At 35.1% G+C, this 14,748-nt stretch overlaps 1 protein-coding gene and 1 long non-coding RNA gene across 3 annotated transcripts in view; one reads left to right on the top strand and one right to left on the bottom strand.

Annotated features, from left to right (window-relative positions):
- The window catches only part of LOC123722165, a 33,739-nt gene extending 27,185 nt beyond the window's left edge, over positions 1-6,554 (top strand). Inside the window, exon 3 of the long non-coding RNA XR_006756439.1 lies at positions 6,482-6,554. This is a non-coding gene — a long non-coding RNA (uncharacterized LOC123722165). The remainder of the gene's footprint in view (positions 1-6,481) is intronic.
- On the bottom strand, positions 3,223-14,457 carry LOC106709295 (ubiquitin-protein ligase E3C). Of its 2 annotated transcripts, XM_014501072.2 has the most exons (21): positions 14,282-14,457; positions 14,083-14,210; positions 13,500-13,703; positions 13,010-13,129; positions 12,709-12,835; positions 12,406-12,559; positions 11,793-12,016; positions 11,117-11,498; positions 10,763-11,025; positions 10,436-10,629; positions 9,335-9,518; positions 7,980-8,094; positions 7,783-7,895; positions 7,554-7,665; positions 7,055-7,187; positions 6,467-6,679; positions 6,287-6,381; positions 6,046-6,206; positions 5,641-5,771; positions 5,374-5,546; positions 3,223-3,391 (listed from the first exon to the last, which is right to left on the bottom strand). In XM_014501072.2, exons 2-20 carry the CDS (start codon positions 14,206-14,208, stop codon positions 5,379-5,381), a joined length of 3,219 nt encoding a protein of 1,072 aa, XP_014356558.2. In that variant the 5' UTR covers positions 14,209-14,210; positions 14,282-14,457; the 3' UTR covers positions 3,223-3,391; positions 5,374-5,378. The 2 variants fall into 2 exon arrangements, with proteins under 2 accessions (XP_014356558.2, XP_014356557.2); XM_014501071.2 differs by having other exon boundaries at positions 14,083-14,457.
- Between the last annotated feature and the right edge of the window lie 291 nt (positions 14,458-14,748).

A 14,748-nucleotide genomic window follows, 5' to 3' on the forward strand; every position in this document is an offset into this window, starting at 1 on the left:
ATTACGGTTCAGTTAAGCCTTTGACGTCATAGTGCAAAATTTTAATTCAACAGCCGTACGTCAACACACAGTTGCTTTCCACATAAGACGGCTGCGGACAATGTTGCCAATGTGCCAGTGGCTATCGGACTGATACGAACATCGCATACCAAATTACTTACACGTGTCAAACTGTCAGGAGTCAGTCATGACCGACCCGATACGACTGAAAAGGATGTTGGTAGACCAGAACTGATAAAACTTTAACACTATTTACTTTGTACATTATTCTCTCACTTTAAACATAATCATAAATTAGTGCATATGCAAATTCCTTTATGAAATAATAATATTAAAGGCAGAAGTGGATATATTATTTCAATAGGTACTTAGTGGCTAAGTGCAAAATTTGATAAATGAAGCTCAAACAACACCACAATGTCTTATTAAATCGCTAATTTATCACCTGTGACATTTAACCCTTTATATTCTAAACGTGCTTATTAACAACCGTTTTAGAGAAACCTTTTGTTATCTGCAATACTAAGTACCCTTATACAAAAAGTCGAAATAAAACACATCGCCCACACTGTATTAAAATATGGTTGGGCCATTTGATACACATTACGGCTGACAGGCGATCGTTTAATCTTTTCAATTTCATTGGCATAGGAGCGAAACGCCGAGCGTGGTGGCCGGCTGACTCACGGGATGGCCAACCTGGCGTACACGACCACTTGAGATCAATGAAAACTTTCATAATGGCCATGTGCGTGGCTTATGAAAGCCATCCTTAATAAATTCCTTATAAATAAGAATGACTCAGAGTGGAAATATAAGCTTGAGTGTTAACATACTATGGCTTTTTTTTCCTTTTTTTTTCTATTTTCGTCTGCTTTGTGTAGATAATTTTAATTGATATTGACTTTATTATAAAAGCGAAGCTTCTCAGCCGGTAAGTAATACTGATTTAGTAGTAATACTGATCGTAACTATGAGATAACGTCCGTAGAAGGAAGTCAAAATTATATTTTACAGAGTAGAATATTTGTAGGTGAGCAACATTCACTATAAAGTGTAATGCAATCTCGGAGGCTAGGGTCTAGCGATTGCGTAGCCCTCGCCTTCTCGTCGACTCAGGTTGCTTATGGGAAATGACTCAGCAAAACGCTCCGCCGCGCGCAGGCCCGGTACGATCCCAGATAATGTCACCACCCTTTTATAAACTCAAAGGAGGATGTTACAAAAAACAATGGTTCCTATCCCTTCACATAATTAGAATAACAAACAAAAAACCGGAAGTCACTCCACTTTAATTTAAAGAACACTAACTCTTGTTAGAATAAATAATTTAAATAGTCATTTTACATTTTTGATCCACAAAAGCACGTAACAGTAATAATATTATTTAACTGTGGTGTTTTGTACAATAATTTGTAAAAATGAAAATGCCACTTAATTTATGTCAATAAACTCTTCCGCTGTCATTAGAATATCAATTTTACTAAACTGAATGCAAATAACCAATTTTGAGCAAATTAACGTTTGTCAGCGTATTTGCATGTTATTGTCAACTAGCTTTTACCCGCGACTAAATAAAAAAAAATGCACACAAGATAAAAAAGTTCTTTTGTCCGTCTCCTAGTTCTAAGCTACCTCCCCATCAATTTTCAGCTAAATCAGTTCGACCGATCTTGAGTTATAAATAGTGTAACTAACGCGACTTTCCTTTATATATATAGATTTTAAAAATACAAAATTATGATTTGAAGGAAACCGTACTTAGTTTAAAAAAGGCATGTCCTATATTTTAAGAGATGATTGGCAACAGGAGTACATGATGGGCTACCGCACACTGGGCGGTGTCAGGCGGGCAGGCGAGCGAGCGCTCACGTCGCCTCGCGAACCTCATTCATCAGGCCTGATTGATTGCAACTGTCAAACTGCTAATGGCGGCGAGTGGCGGCCATATTGGAACCGATGAATGCACCTAAGCCAATATTAATGCTCCTTATTGATGAGTTCCTAGTTGCAAGTTCACGGTTACTTATTACATATTATGTAAGTAATCTATGCCTCTCGTTTACAATACGGTAAGCCAGGATATAATTATACCCATTTACTGCGTAAGTTATGAAAAACACGTTAAGATCTTAAAAAAACCATCAACCACATCAAACATAAAATGGACGTGAAATAGTAATGAAAGGCCTTAGGCGTTTTAAGTTATAACTTTATTTTATAAATAAATGTAGACATGTAGATATGAGATTTTGACACATTTATTTACGGTTAACTAATAAAACAGATGTTATGGCCGTAGATTGACTTCCAAGATTGGACATATGGTAACAAATATTTTACAAAGATATTCTAATATTAAAAGAACATAGAAATATTACCCTCATTTAAATATTTTCATGTCACATCTTTAAAACAAACGTTAATAATAATGGAAAAAAATAATCCTCATATAATTTTATCTTAACTGGGAATCAAAGTCACATTTTTATTACGAGGATCAGTAAGTTACCTTGTGATTGTAAACATGAAATAATTTAGCCTATAAACAACGAGTGTATTTTAAAAATTATCCGAAATAACTCTATACAATTACATTTTCTACAATAAACATTAAAATTACCATTTTTTTCCGAAACACCGTAAAACGGCTATAAAACTGCCATATAGTTTAATACATGTACCTATAAATACATACACACAGTACATACATACGAAATATTACATATATACATGAAGAATACAACTAACAACCATTTGAAGCTAAAATGTTTTCTACGTGCTAAAAAGCTGAAATATTATTTAAATTCTACTCTACACTACTGTAGGGAAATCAATAATATCTTTGATCAATAAACAAAAAGTAGAACTTAGCATAAACATTGTTTTTTTTTTAAAAAAAAGCAATTGCTTTAATTCAAGTTTTGATTTCATTCAATAGGGAGCCTGATATAAATAACATAGCAAACATTTATATCCTCAGTCATTGCAGCACAATGTTGTAAAGTAACATATAAGAAAAATAATTACTTTTACCATCGTCAAGTTAAAAAATCATCGTACATTTTTAACATAGACAGATTGTTCGACTACTCAGACATTTTACGACTGTAAGCTAAATTATTGTGCACATTTAAACTGCATTTTAAAAAGTCATAATGGAAATAAAATTAATATTTTAAACAATTTGTTTACCTTTATTTCGTAATCAACTTTTTTCCTAACAAATAAAAGTCACGCGGAGCAATTCGGGTAACATTTATTTACACAAAAACCGGCTCTATATAAAATTAACATTATCACAATGAGATTTACACTCAGTACACTAATGTGTTGGAAAATAACATATATTTCATATATACGATGCACTTCGCTCTCGCTGTACACATATCTGAAAAATAAATACATTTCATAATTAAATTATCCAAATAATGGAATTCCTTAAATAAAAAAATAACACATGATTTCTGTAACTAATACAGTATATTACCAACAATGTTATTACCGAGTATACTGACAAGTATTACTAGCATTATATATTATAGACCGGTACCGCAACCTACTATATTTCTACGAGACAGGACAATTATGAATTAATTATGTATTGAGACTAGTATTACCAGTAATATATACCGGGCATACTGACAGGTATTACCAATAATGTAATTACCGAGTATATTGACAAGTATTACCAACAATGTATATTGAGTATACTGACAGGTATTACCAATAATGTAATTACCGAGTATATTGACAAGTATTACCAACAATGTATATCGAGTATACTGACAGGTATTACCAATAATGTAATTACCGAGTATATTGACAAGTATTACCAACAATGTATATTGAGTATACTGACAGGTATTACCAATAATGTAATTACCGAGTATATTGACAAGTATTACCAACAATGTATATCGAGTATACTGACAGGTATTACCAATAATGTAATTACCGAGTATATTGACAAGTATTACCAACAATGTATATCGAGTATACTGACAGGTATTACCAATAATGTAATTACCGAGTATATTGACAAGTATTACCAACAATGTATATTGAGTATATTGACAGGTATTACCAATAATGTAATTACCGAGTATATTGACAAGTATTACCAACAATGTATATTGAGTATACTGACAGGTATTACCAATAATGTAATTACCGAGTATATTGACAAGTATTACCAACAATGTATATCGAGTATACTGACAGGTATTACCAATAATGTAATTACCGAGTATATTGACAAGTATTACCAACAATGTATATTGAGTATACTGACAGGTATTACCAATAATGTAATTACCGAGTATATTGACAAGTATTACCAACAATGTATATCGAGTATACTGACAGGTATTACCAATAATGTAATTACCGAGTATATTGACAAGTATTACCAACAATGTATATCGAGTATACTGACAGGTATTACCAATAATGTAATTACCGAGTATATTGACAAGTATTACCAAAATGTATATTGAGTATACTGACAGGTATTACCAATAATGTAATTACCGAGTATATTGACAAGTATTACCAACAATGTATATCGAGTATACTGACAGGTATTACCAATAATGTAATTACCGAGTATATTGACAAGTATTACCAACAATGTATATTGAGTATACTGACAGGTATTACCAATAATGTAATTACCGAGTATATTGACAAGTATTACCAACAATGTATATCGAGTATACTGACAGGTATTACCAATAATGTAATTACCGAGTATATTGACAAGTATTACCAACAATGTATATTGAGTATACTGACAGGTATTACCAATAATGTAATTACCGAGTATATTGACAAGTATTACCAACAATGTATATCGAGTATACTCACAGGTATTACCAATAATGTAATTACCGAGTATATTGACAAGTATTACCAACAATGTATATCGAGTATACTGACAGGTATTACCAATAATGTAATTACCGAGTATATTGACAAGTATTACCAACAATGTATATTGAGTATACTGACAGGTATTACCAATAATGTAATTACCGAGTATATTGACAAGTATTACCAACAATGTATATCGAGTATACTGACAGGTATTACCAATAATGTAATTACCGAGTATATTGACAAGTATTACCAACAATGTATATTGAGTATACTGACAGGTATTACCAATAATGTAATTACCGAGTATATTGACAAGTATTACCAACAATGTATATAGAGTATACTGACAGGTATTACCAATAAAGTAATTACCGAGTATATTAACAAGTATTACCAACAATATATATCGAGAATACTGACAGGTATTACCAGTAATTTAATTACCGAGTGTATTAACAAGTATTACCAACAATATATATGGAGTATACTGACCGGTATTAACTAAGTTCGAATCCTGCGCCGGCCTGTATCGCATATAGCAGTTTCTCGGCGAGCGCCTGCTCTGAGCGGAACTCTGGCAGCTTGAGCAGATTCATGCAGGTGGATGCTGTGGGCAGCCGGTCTGCAGCTCCCGCTGACTGGATGCAGAACGAGGGGATCAGGTCCTGCGCACACAACCACACATAGAGAGATTTTAATATGATAAAGCCGGAAGAACTACCAAGAAACTATAATCGTCATATAATCTTGACATTTTACCTTAAAGCCTAGTAGGGGAGGTCGCGAGCAGCTGGTTACGAACTTGAGGAGCTGCCGGCGCTGATCGTCTGTGAAGCCCTCCACAACCTTCCAAAACGCCTGCACTGTTGGATGAGTCTCCGAGAAACCACCTAATTCATTTAATATCTTAAATTACAGCACTGTTAAATGCAATAAAATCCTTATTCAACTAAATAAATCCCCGTTTATTTTACAAGATGCGACTGCGTTAGTAGAAATTGTACACTTACAGGTTTCACTAAGAGTTTGGAAAACTTTCTAATATTAGTAACTAGCTATTAATTTTGCATTCACAATATTAAATCAATTATCAGATGAATTATGTATCCAGTAAATAAAAAGAGATGTCAGACATATAAAGTTTATGCGAACAATTGAACTGACCGGCGTAGTGTGTGTTCCGTTTGAGATCATCGAGGTCTATGGGCACCTCAGCACCAGAGATGAGCAGCTGCAGCTCCCGGCATGAGAACATACGTAACCACTCCGCGCTCACCACTGAAGTCACACCACGCTTGAAAGCGTTGCACTGAGATCTTATTTGTCTAAAAATAAACAAAAAAAAAAATAGTCAGTCGTGAAAACCTCAACAGAACTCGTATCTTTCATTTTGTGTAATACATACCTATTAAGTTTGTAATCGGCAACAAGATGAATATATTCTATTCTATTTTCAGCTGTAACTGGTATATTGGCACCTCCTGGCTTTAACTCTTCTGTCTGTAAAAAAAACATTAAATTGAATCGGTCCTATTAGTATCAATAATGTTATCCGACTCGAAGGATCAAAAATATATTTTCTCACTCTCTGCTCCCCCAGCTCGTCAGTCAGCACGGTGAAGTCCAGCCCGAGGTCGGGGACGTCCTGACGGCGATGTGCGCGCAGCAGCAGCAGGCCGCGGTAAAGCGCTGGATCCAGTGAAGCCAGTGCGTGCACGTCCGGCTCACGAGACGAGCACAACTTGCTCAAGAAGAACTCAGCCAGCGGCAGCTCCACTAACAAACTCTCGTACAACGCCTATAATATAAAAGGTCATGCTAAATTGGTATCAGTGTTTGCTCTAGAACAGGGATTCCCAAAGTGGCATTGATAATTCTCACTTTGTCTTCTTCTATTAACTTAAGACAGAATTAAAAATAATAATAATTGATCTTAAAAGTAGGTAGTTTGGAGGTCTGTGGTAACGGTTCGTTTTGGAATAGGTCACTTGTCCAAAATAGTTTGGGGACCCATGCTCTAGAGAATACTAAGCCTTGTATTTTTTACCGAAACCAAGTCTAGTCCTCGTTCTGTCACATTCTAGATTCTAGATTTTGCCAATCGCTATGTCAATAGAAAAGGTAATTTGTTTTTTGTTGGTAAGTTATAAAAAAATTAAAATTAATATATTACCTTCCCCAGCATTCTTCCCACGAAGTAATAATGCATCGGAAAGTCATCATACAGCAAGTGCACACCAGGATTGGGATACAGCATGTTGTCTTTTGTTAAACGAAACAGTCCTCTGTTGGGATCAAATGCTGATCTGAAAAGTAAAAAGTGAAATTAGAAACCCTAATATTTTTCAAAAAAGTTTTTTCTGCAACTATGACTAAGATAGGTGTCGACCGCGACTACGTCCGCGCGAATTAAAAAAAAAACTTAATTAGTAGCCTATGTATTCTTCCAGACTATATTCTACATCTATGCCAAATTTAATCGAGATCCGTTGAGCCTTTTCGGAGTAACCTTCTAACAAACATCCATACATCCATCCATCTAAACATTCGCATTTATAATATTAGTAAGATTTATATTTCTTTTGCGCTATTATCTTAAAACTAATTGACAGTTTATAAAATCCTATATACTATTTCTGACATAAGTTAAATAAATAAAAATGGTGACCAACTTGAGTAGTTCTGAGAGGAACTCCCTGAAGACTCCGCCGCCATCAACACCAGCCTCGTCCGCACCCACTTGGTTTATGAACTGAATGCGCATCGTCAGCTTCAGATTGGGTTCTGTCAATAAAATATTTTGATAAAGTCTTTAGTAGTTAGAGCGACATTACGAAGGAAAATCAATCATTATGTTTAATTTTTTTACATAAATCTTAAATATAAATTTAATTTAGTTACCATTCTCTGGACTGAGCTTTTCAAAGGCATCTTCATATAAATGTGTGCGCCTTATATTTATATTAATAGAAGGTCCTTCATTGAAATTTTGTAACCAATTTGAGCTTTTTTCCCTGAAATTGTAGAAAAAAAAAATTACGTTCATACATAAAAAGAAAATAAACTGTAATATAAATCTTCTAATGTTTGAATCTCACCTAAGTAGCAACGTTTGGAATATCAATACCCTGGTAGAGAACGATATGACGAAAGGAATCTCCTTTAATATAGTAAGCATCCTTAATTCCTTTATTGTTAATGGAGGTCCCTCTTCTGAAAAATAGAAATTAAAATAAATGTGAAACATATACGTACGTAAAGAAGAGGTTACCCGTACATACACACGAACATCTCATTTTTTCTAACAGAGCAACCTAAAGCCGCGTTCACATTTGTCTGACGTGTTGTGTCGTGATGCTTTCTGTCTGAATGGCTACTGTTCACATCTATGTGACGCGTTATGAAGAATTTTTAATCAGTTCCGTTATAGCTCTCAGAGAGTTTACACATTCGCAATGTTTTTTCATGAATCATACGATTCAGATTCAGATTATGAAGAAGATATGCAATTATTGGCACTGGCAACACTTCTAATAAAACAAAGAAAGAGAAGAAGATATATGGATACATCCAGTAAATACAAAAAGAGAGATTAAAGGCGAGTTTCAATGTCTCGTTAAAGAGCTTGAGAGTGATGCTGAAAAATTTCATCAGTATTTTAGAATGTCTAACTTCTGACGCGTCACAACACAACACGTGCGCGTGCACACTAGTCCGACCCGCTGTGTCGTGTCGCTGCGCCGTCCCCTGCACCTCACCCAACTGACGCGGACCGGGATCGCTACTGACGCGACACAACACAAGCCATCACAACACACTGCGTCAGAGAAGTGTGCACGCAACCATATTAATTGTATGAGACCGATACCTTTCTGACGCATCACGACACAACACGTCAGACAAATGTGAATGCGGCTTAAGACATGTATAGATTTGGAAGAAACCGCCTTTTGCTCACTATAGACGTCAGCACGATGACAGTGACAGTAGTACTTAACATACCACAGATATACAAAAAACACTTTATTTTATATACAAAGTGCTCTTAGTGATAGCAACGACAATAAAAAATTAACAAAGGAGTTTAGAACTTTTTTTTTTCAGTAAAATGACGTATACAAACTATGACAGGTGACAGATGAGAGCGCTCTCGTATCTATTTAGAGCAGTGTTTCCCAAAGTGGGCGATAACGCCCCCTCGGGAGCGTTTGAAACCTAGGAGGGGGCGATAAGGGGCCCAAAAAATGGCGGGCATTGAAATTAATTAAAGTAATGAAATTGTGGTTTTTAAGTTTTAGGGCTGAATAAAAGGGGGCTCTGAAATATAATTGATTTTCAAAGGGGGCGGAGAAAGAAATAAGTTTGACAATCACTGATTTAGAGCTTTAAGTTTTTCTCCCCCATTAAAGTGGGTGGTAATAAAAAATTGATAATGAATAACACTATTTCTCACCGTTGTTAATAGCTCGTGCGGCGTCAACAAGTGGCGCGTTCTGTCGCGAGCGAGCGCGTGCGAAGGCAACGAGCGCGGCCACTTCGGAGGCGTCGTCATCGCGCTCGCCCGCCCACGCCGCGCCCGCGCTGAAGTGCAGCCGCTCGTCGCGTGCGTACAGCGACCGCAGCAGCTGAGTGCACACCTGACACACAACTCACTTTGTTAAAGCAACTATAAAATATAATTATACTCCCTGTAGAGGAAGGAAAGGCAAGCCGATAATTTAGAGTCATTTAGAAAAGAATTTAAAATTACAATAAAAATCTTAATCTTATATATATAAAAGAAAGTCGTGTTAGTTACACTACTTATAACTCAAGATAGGTCGAACTGATTTAGCTGAAAATTGATGGGGGGGTAGCTTAGTACTAGGAGACGGACATAGGAACTTTTTTATCTTGTGTGCATTTTTATATTCAACGCGAGTAAAAGTTAGTAATTGAATAAAAAGGCGAAAAGAAACGATTAGCACTCACTTGGAACAATATATATTTTACACTAATACGATTTTGCATAAAAAGGAAGAAAAAAAAAATTAAAATGTTCTATATTTATTTACAAGGAGGTCCGTTTGTATCGGCAACACTCCCACAAATTTAGAGCGTGTTAACACAGTCGCATGAGACGCGCTAGCGACAATTTCAAACATACGATGACGTAGCTCGTATGTATATCGAATTCAGTGGATTCACCTCAGTGACCATTGTAATGACACATAATGTCATCACTCACAATGTCATTGAAAAGATAGAGACAACAATGTGTCAATACAAGTGTAATGACAGTCGAAAAAAACCCACAGTAACGCCGTCAGTTCTGATGGAATTCTTAAAAATAGAAATATACACACAAACAAGAGAGCTACTTTTGTTTTGCTCTTGCCCACCAGGCCATAAGTTTGACACTGTTCGGTTGTAATTGTCATTCGAACATGACAGTCAAACCTAGATCTATAACTAAATCACCAGATTTATTAGTTAGTCTTAGTTTCAGTTAATTTATGTATATGTAAACTAGTGTTAGTTATATAACATTGCGGTTCTCGGAGGTGTTCCGTACCTTGAAGAGATGTGTCCATGCGGGGGTGTGCTGCGGCTGGGCGGGGTGCTTGTAGGGCGTGCGTGCAGGTCGCGTGTCCGGCACCGCCAGCTCCAGCAGGCCCAGGCACAGCTGCCGCAGCGCGCGACACAGGCCCCCCAGTTCCGAAAACTCGAATGCGTGAGTACGTCCACCAGATGGACCCGCTACGCTAACTGAAAAAAACATCGCAACAAGTAAAAAAAATACATTTAAAATACTTCAATGCATTGATAAATAAACTTTTGAAATAAGACGACTTCAAGCTCCTTCAATATCCTTTTATGAGTCAAAGTAACAAAAACTCACAATCAAAATTCAAACTGTCATCTTCACCGGTATCCCTGAAGAACTCCGTATCATGCAGTGTGCCAATGAGCAGCGTGAAGAGTGCGCAGAAGACTGCCAGCGGTGCCAGCAGGCGCTCGACGCCGGGCGCCACCACACCTCGCGACAGCACCGCCAGCAGCGCAGTGTTGGGACCACCGAACAGCGACTCCTGGTTCATGCTGCTCAGCCAACGCCAAACTCCACGCACAAATATCGGCTTGAAAGCCAACGTATATAGTAACCTTAAAATAAACACATCAAATTATTAACAAACAGACAATCGAGTTTTAAAATACTGAAATTATTTTTTATTCATTGAGGAACAAAACTCACCGATATTTATGCAGCGCCATCTTGTGACTCAAAAGTAAGTTATGACATATCTTTGATATATACTCTAAAAATTCTTCACTGAGCTCATTATCATTGATCTGAGAACATGTCATCATGACACAATTGTCTGGTTCATTCAACATCTCTATACATTTAGTTAACAATGTTTGTTCCCTCACTGACGTTGGATTAGGTTCCACCTCACTGTCACTGTCATCATCTTTGTCCGCAGCAGTCTCCTGACTGTACAATGAATCTTCATATTCATATGTTATCTGTTTATTGCAAACATTCTCCGTTAGCATGGCTAATATCTTTAGATATTCTAACACTATTGGATTGTTGGGTAGTTTCGAATTGTCTACATTACGGAGGTCATTACCTAAAAAAAAACATTTTAATTTAATTAATTTATTAATTATTTATATTAATTATACAGTCAAAATCTGTTATAACGACATCGAAGGGACTTCTAATATTGAGTCGTAAAAACCGATAGTTGTAACAACCGGTGACAGGTATTAATAGGAAAGATATGTATATAACATTCAGCCAGGACCTTTGATTTTGGTCAATTTAACCGGTATGTTGTTCTAAACGATGTCGCCATAAACGGTTTTGACTGTATTTATAATACATTATATATTAGAGTATGTAAAAATATTTATTTACTCACCAAATCCAGGAGGTTCTAATGACAAAATGGAATGTAACAACCAAGAGTCATTTATTAATTTGCCACTAGTAAATTTACTATCGTCTAGCATGCATCGTATAAGTCCCAAGAAAGGAAAGGGTCTGTTACGGTCTTGTGCCAGCGCAGGTAAGATGTACATCTCCACAGGCTCTGGATATGGATTGCACAAAAATGTTGATGCAAACTCCGTCATAACTGTATCTCTGAAAATTAATACAATCAATGTTTAAGCCGTATATAACATATTGATGTCAAATTATAAAACAACTAAAAAAAAAGGTTTAAGTAGTCTTTGGTAAATTTTATCATATCTGTAACACTTTTTTTTTAATGAAAGGCAATCTATAAGTTTGCATCTTAATTATTCATCATCATCAGCTCACTATACATCCCCACCGAGGGGCTCGGAGTCTACCCCAAGTTAGGGGTGACTAGGTCATAGTCAACCATGCTGGCCAAGTGCGGGTTGGTTGACTTCACACATATCATTGAATTTCTTCTCAGATATGTGCAGGTTGCATCACGATGTTTTCCTTCATCGTAAGATCTTAATTATTGCCTATCTATTATAATGGTGTTTATAAACACTTACTCATATTGTGATGTATTGATTTGGAAATTCAAATTGAGTGGTCTCTGGATTAAGTCCAGCAAAGCACCACAAAGCGGAGTGGGTGGATTTGGTGAAGGCCCATAAAGAGGTGGTGTCCGTTGACAGATAAGATTACATAAGTCTTTGAAGTAGCCTGCAAAAATCAAATAATATAGTAACCAAAATATACATGTCTAGTCTAGTTATAAGCTACCCATAGGGAAAGTATTTTTTTTTCTGAACTTATCATAATTTTATCTATGTTCATATGTACCAAGGTCTATGATAATTGAGATTACTTGCCTCTTTTGATCAAATATAAAAATGTCCCTCCAATAATATTAACAGCCTCTTTACAAGTCATTGATGCCTCAGCAGATTGCCTTGAAGTGAATACCTCAAGCATTCTCAATGGCACTGCCAATGGAACCTGAACAAATAAAACTTATTACTATATAAAAAAGCATCATTCAATGCAATGTATTCTTCTAAATATTAATACAGATTTCATAATTTACGTATTTATCAACATGAAGGTTGAAGTTGTCTATATTTAAAAACTAGATCTTAATTTATTTGTGAAACATACAACAATATTTAATACCTCAGAATCATTTTTCAGCAATCGTAGATGTAATGCAAGTAACCTCCTGATTTGTATTGATGAGCCTCCACTTTGAAACACTTTTTGCCATTGTTTCAATAACAGCTGTGATATTGATACCTAAAATGGAATATAACTGATAGTTTCCACTGAAGAAATACTTGTATAAAAACATATAGTTATCCCCTGTTTTCGTTTAAAAAACATGAACAATATGTTTCAATACATTACTGCAATTTAGTTTCACCAAAACACTAAGAATAGATTATTTACTATGTCTAAATGAAGTATTAAAATTTTGACTAGTTTCTTAGCCACTATCAATCTCTCCTTGTTTTTGGCTATTGAATTTTTTGATATTTTAAAGTCATGGTTATTCTTGTACATAGAATCTCTTAACATAAGGCAATTGATTGCTTCTTTGTGCTACTATGTAATCGAAAACTGAATACTGGAACAGGTTTTTTTTATCAAAAAATGTATCACTTACCAATCTATTAAAATCTTTCCGATCATCATAAAAGAATAATATCTTAGCTACTAATAATGATACTAAGTTTTGATCATCAGGATTGGCTCTTGGAAATATGGTATCAAATTGCTCTCTTTCAATTTGCTTATAATGTTTCCTTGTAAGATAGCTTCGTACAAAAGCTTGAATTTTGATTGTACTATTCAGTCTTCTGCGATGTTCCTATAATAATTATATATGCTTTTAGGAACATTCATGTCGCAAATCTTAAATTATTTAAATAATTACAAAGATATCAAATGCATTTTATAAAAACAAACACCAGAATATTTCCTTTTTGGGCAGTTTAGACTAAAAAATAAAGTATTAAAACTGTTAGAAACATAAACAGTATCTGATATATCCATGTTATTTATAACGATTGTATAAAACATGTTTACCGTAATCTTGAATATGCTTTGTCATTAATATTTTTTAGCTGAATAATGACTAGCCAATATAAAAATGTTTAAATATGTTATGCTAAAATGAATTCTGATTATCAATTTGTGTGTTATTTAAAACTTATTTGTCGTTAAACGTTTCGAAAATTGTAACTAACCTCGCGTTTCTGTCTTTGCTGCTGTGACTGTAGTATCAAAGCATCTCGATCGGTTTTACGCTGAGCACTGGCGCCAGCTAAATTTTGTTGAGGCTTTCGCCTAAAATCTCCCTCAAAGGAATACATAACTAAAACGTTGTAAACAAGGATCAGCTGAATTTTATTGTCAATTAGAATATCATCACATTAAAACACTGACCTTTGTAATAACACTTTTTACACTGTTCACCATATCATTACATCTTACGTGTATAAATAGAAGAATTTATTGAAACCGATGATTAACCTTTTTATTGTTTGTTATAAATAATTTACAATTCAGATTTAGTGTGGAAAGAAAAATCGTTGATTTATATTTTTTTGCACAAGACTTGTATTCCGGAGAGATGACTTGATTGAAGTTGAAGTATTATCATCTAGTGTTGCCAAACAACGATTTTCTTCAGACTAATCAAAGTTGTGTTGTTAAAGTGTTTTTATCACTTTTAACTCGCAGCTCACATGCTATGCACAGTAATCGAAAAAGTGAAAAAAGTGGTTTTAGGATCCATTATTTGGTAACAAAACAGCCATTTAAACATTTTTAAAGTCGAATATCATTCTATATTTACTTACTCTTGTGAGTTTATTTTGGTTGTTGTCATCTGTCACCACTTATCACTGTCA

This window comes from Papilio machaon, chromosome 2 (assembly GCF_912999745.1).
Source record: "Papilio machaon chromosome 2, ilPapMach1.1, whole genome shotgun sequence".
NCBI lineage: Eukaryota > Metazoa > Arthropoda > Insecta > Lepidoptera > Papilionidae > Papilio > Papilio machaon.

What these genes read in the sequence shown, in the direction of transcription:
- LOC106709295 (XM_014501072.2), bottom strand. Translation starts at nt 14,208, where the DNA reads ATGTATTCCTTTGAGGGAGATTTTAGGCGAAAGCCTCAACAAAATTTA. An exon ending in TGACAGTTTGAATTTTGATT is followed by an intron (nt 10,630 to 10,762) that starts GTGAGTTTTTGT and finishes TGTTTTTTTCAG; the next exon opens with TTAGCGTAGCGGGTCCATCT. An exon ending in TTCCTCTCAGAACTACTCAA is followed by an intron (nt 7,188 to 7,553) that starts GTTGGTCACCAT and finishes TTTACTTTTCAG; the next exon opens with ATCAGCATTTGATCCCAACA.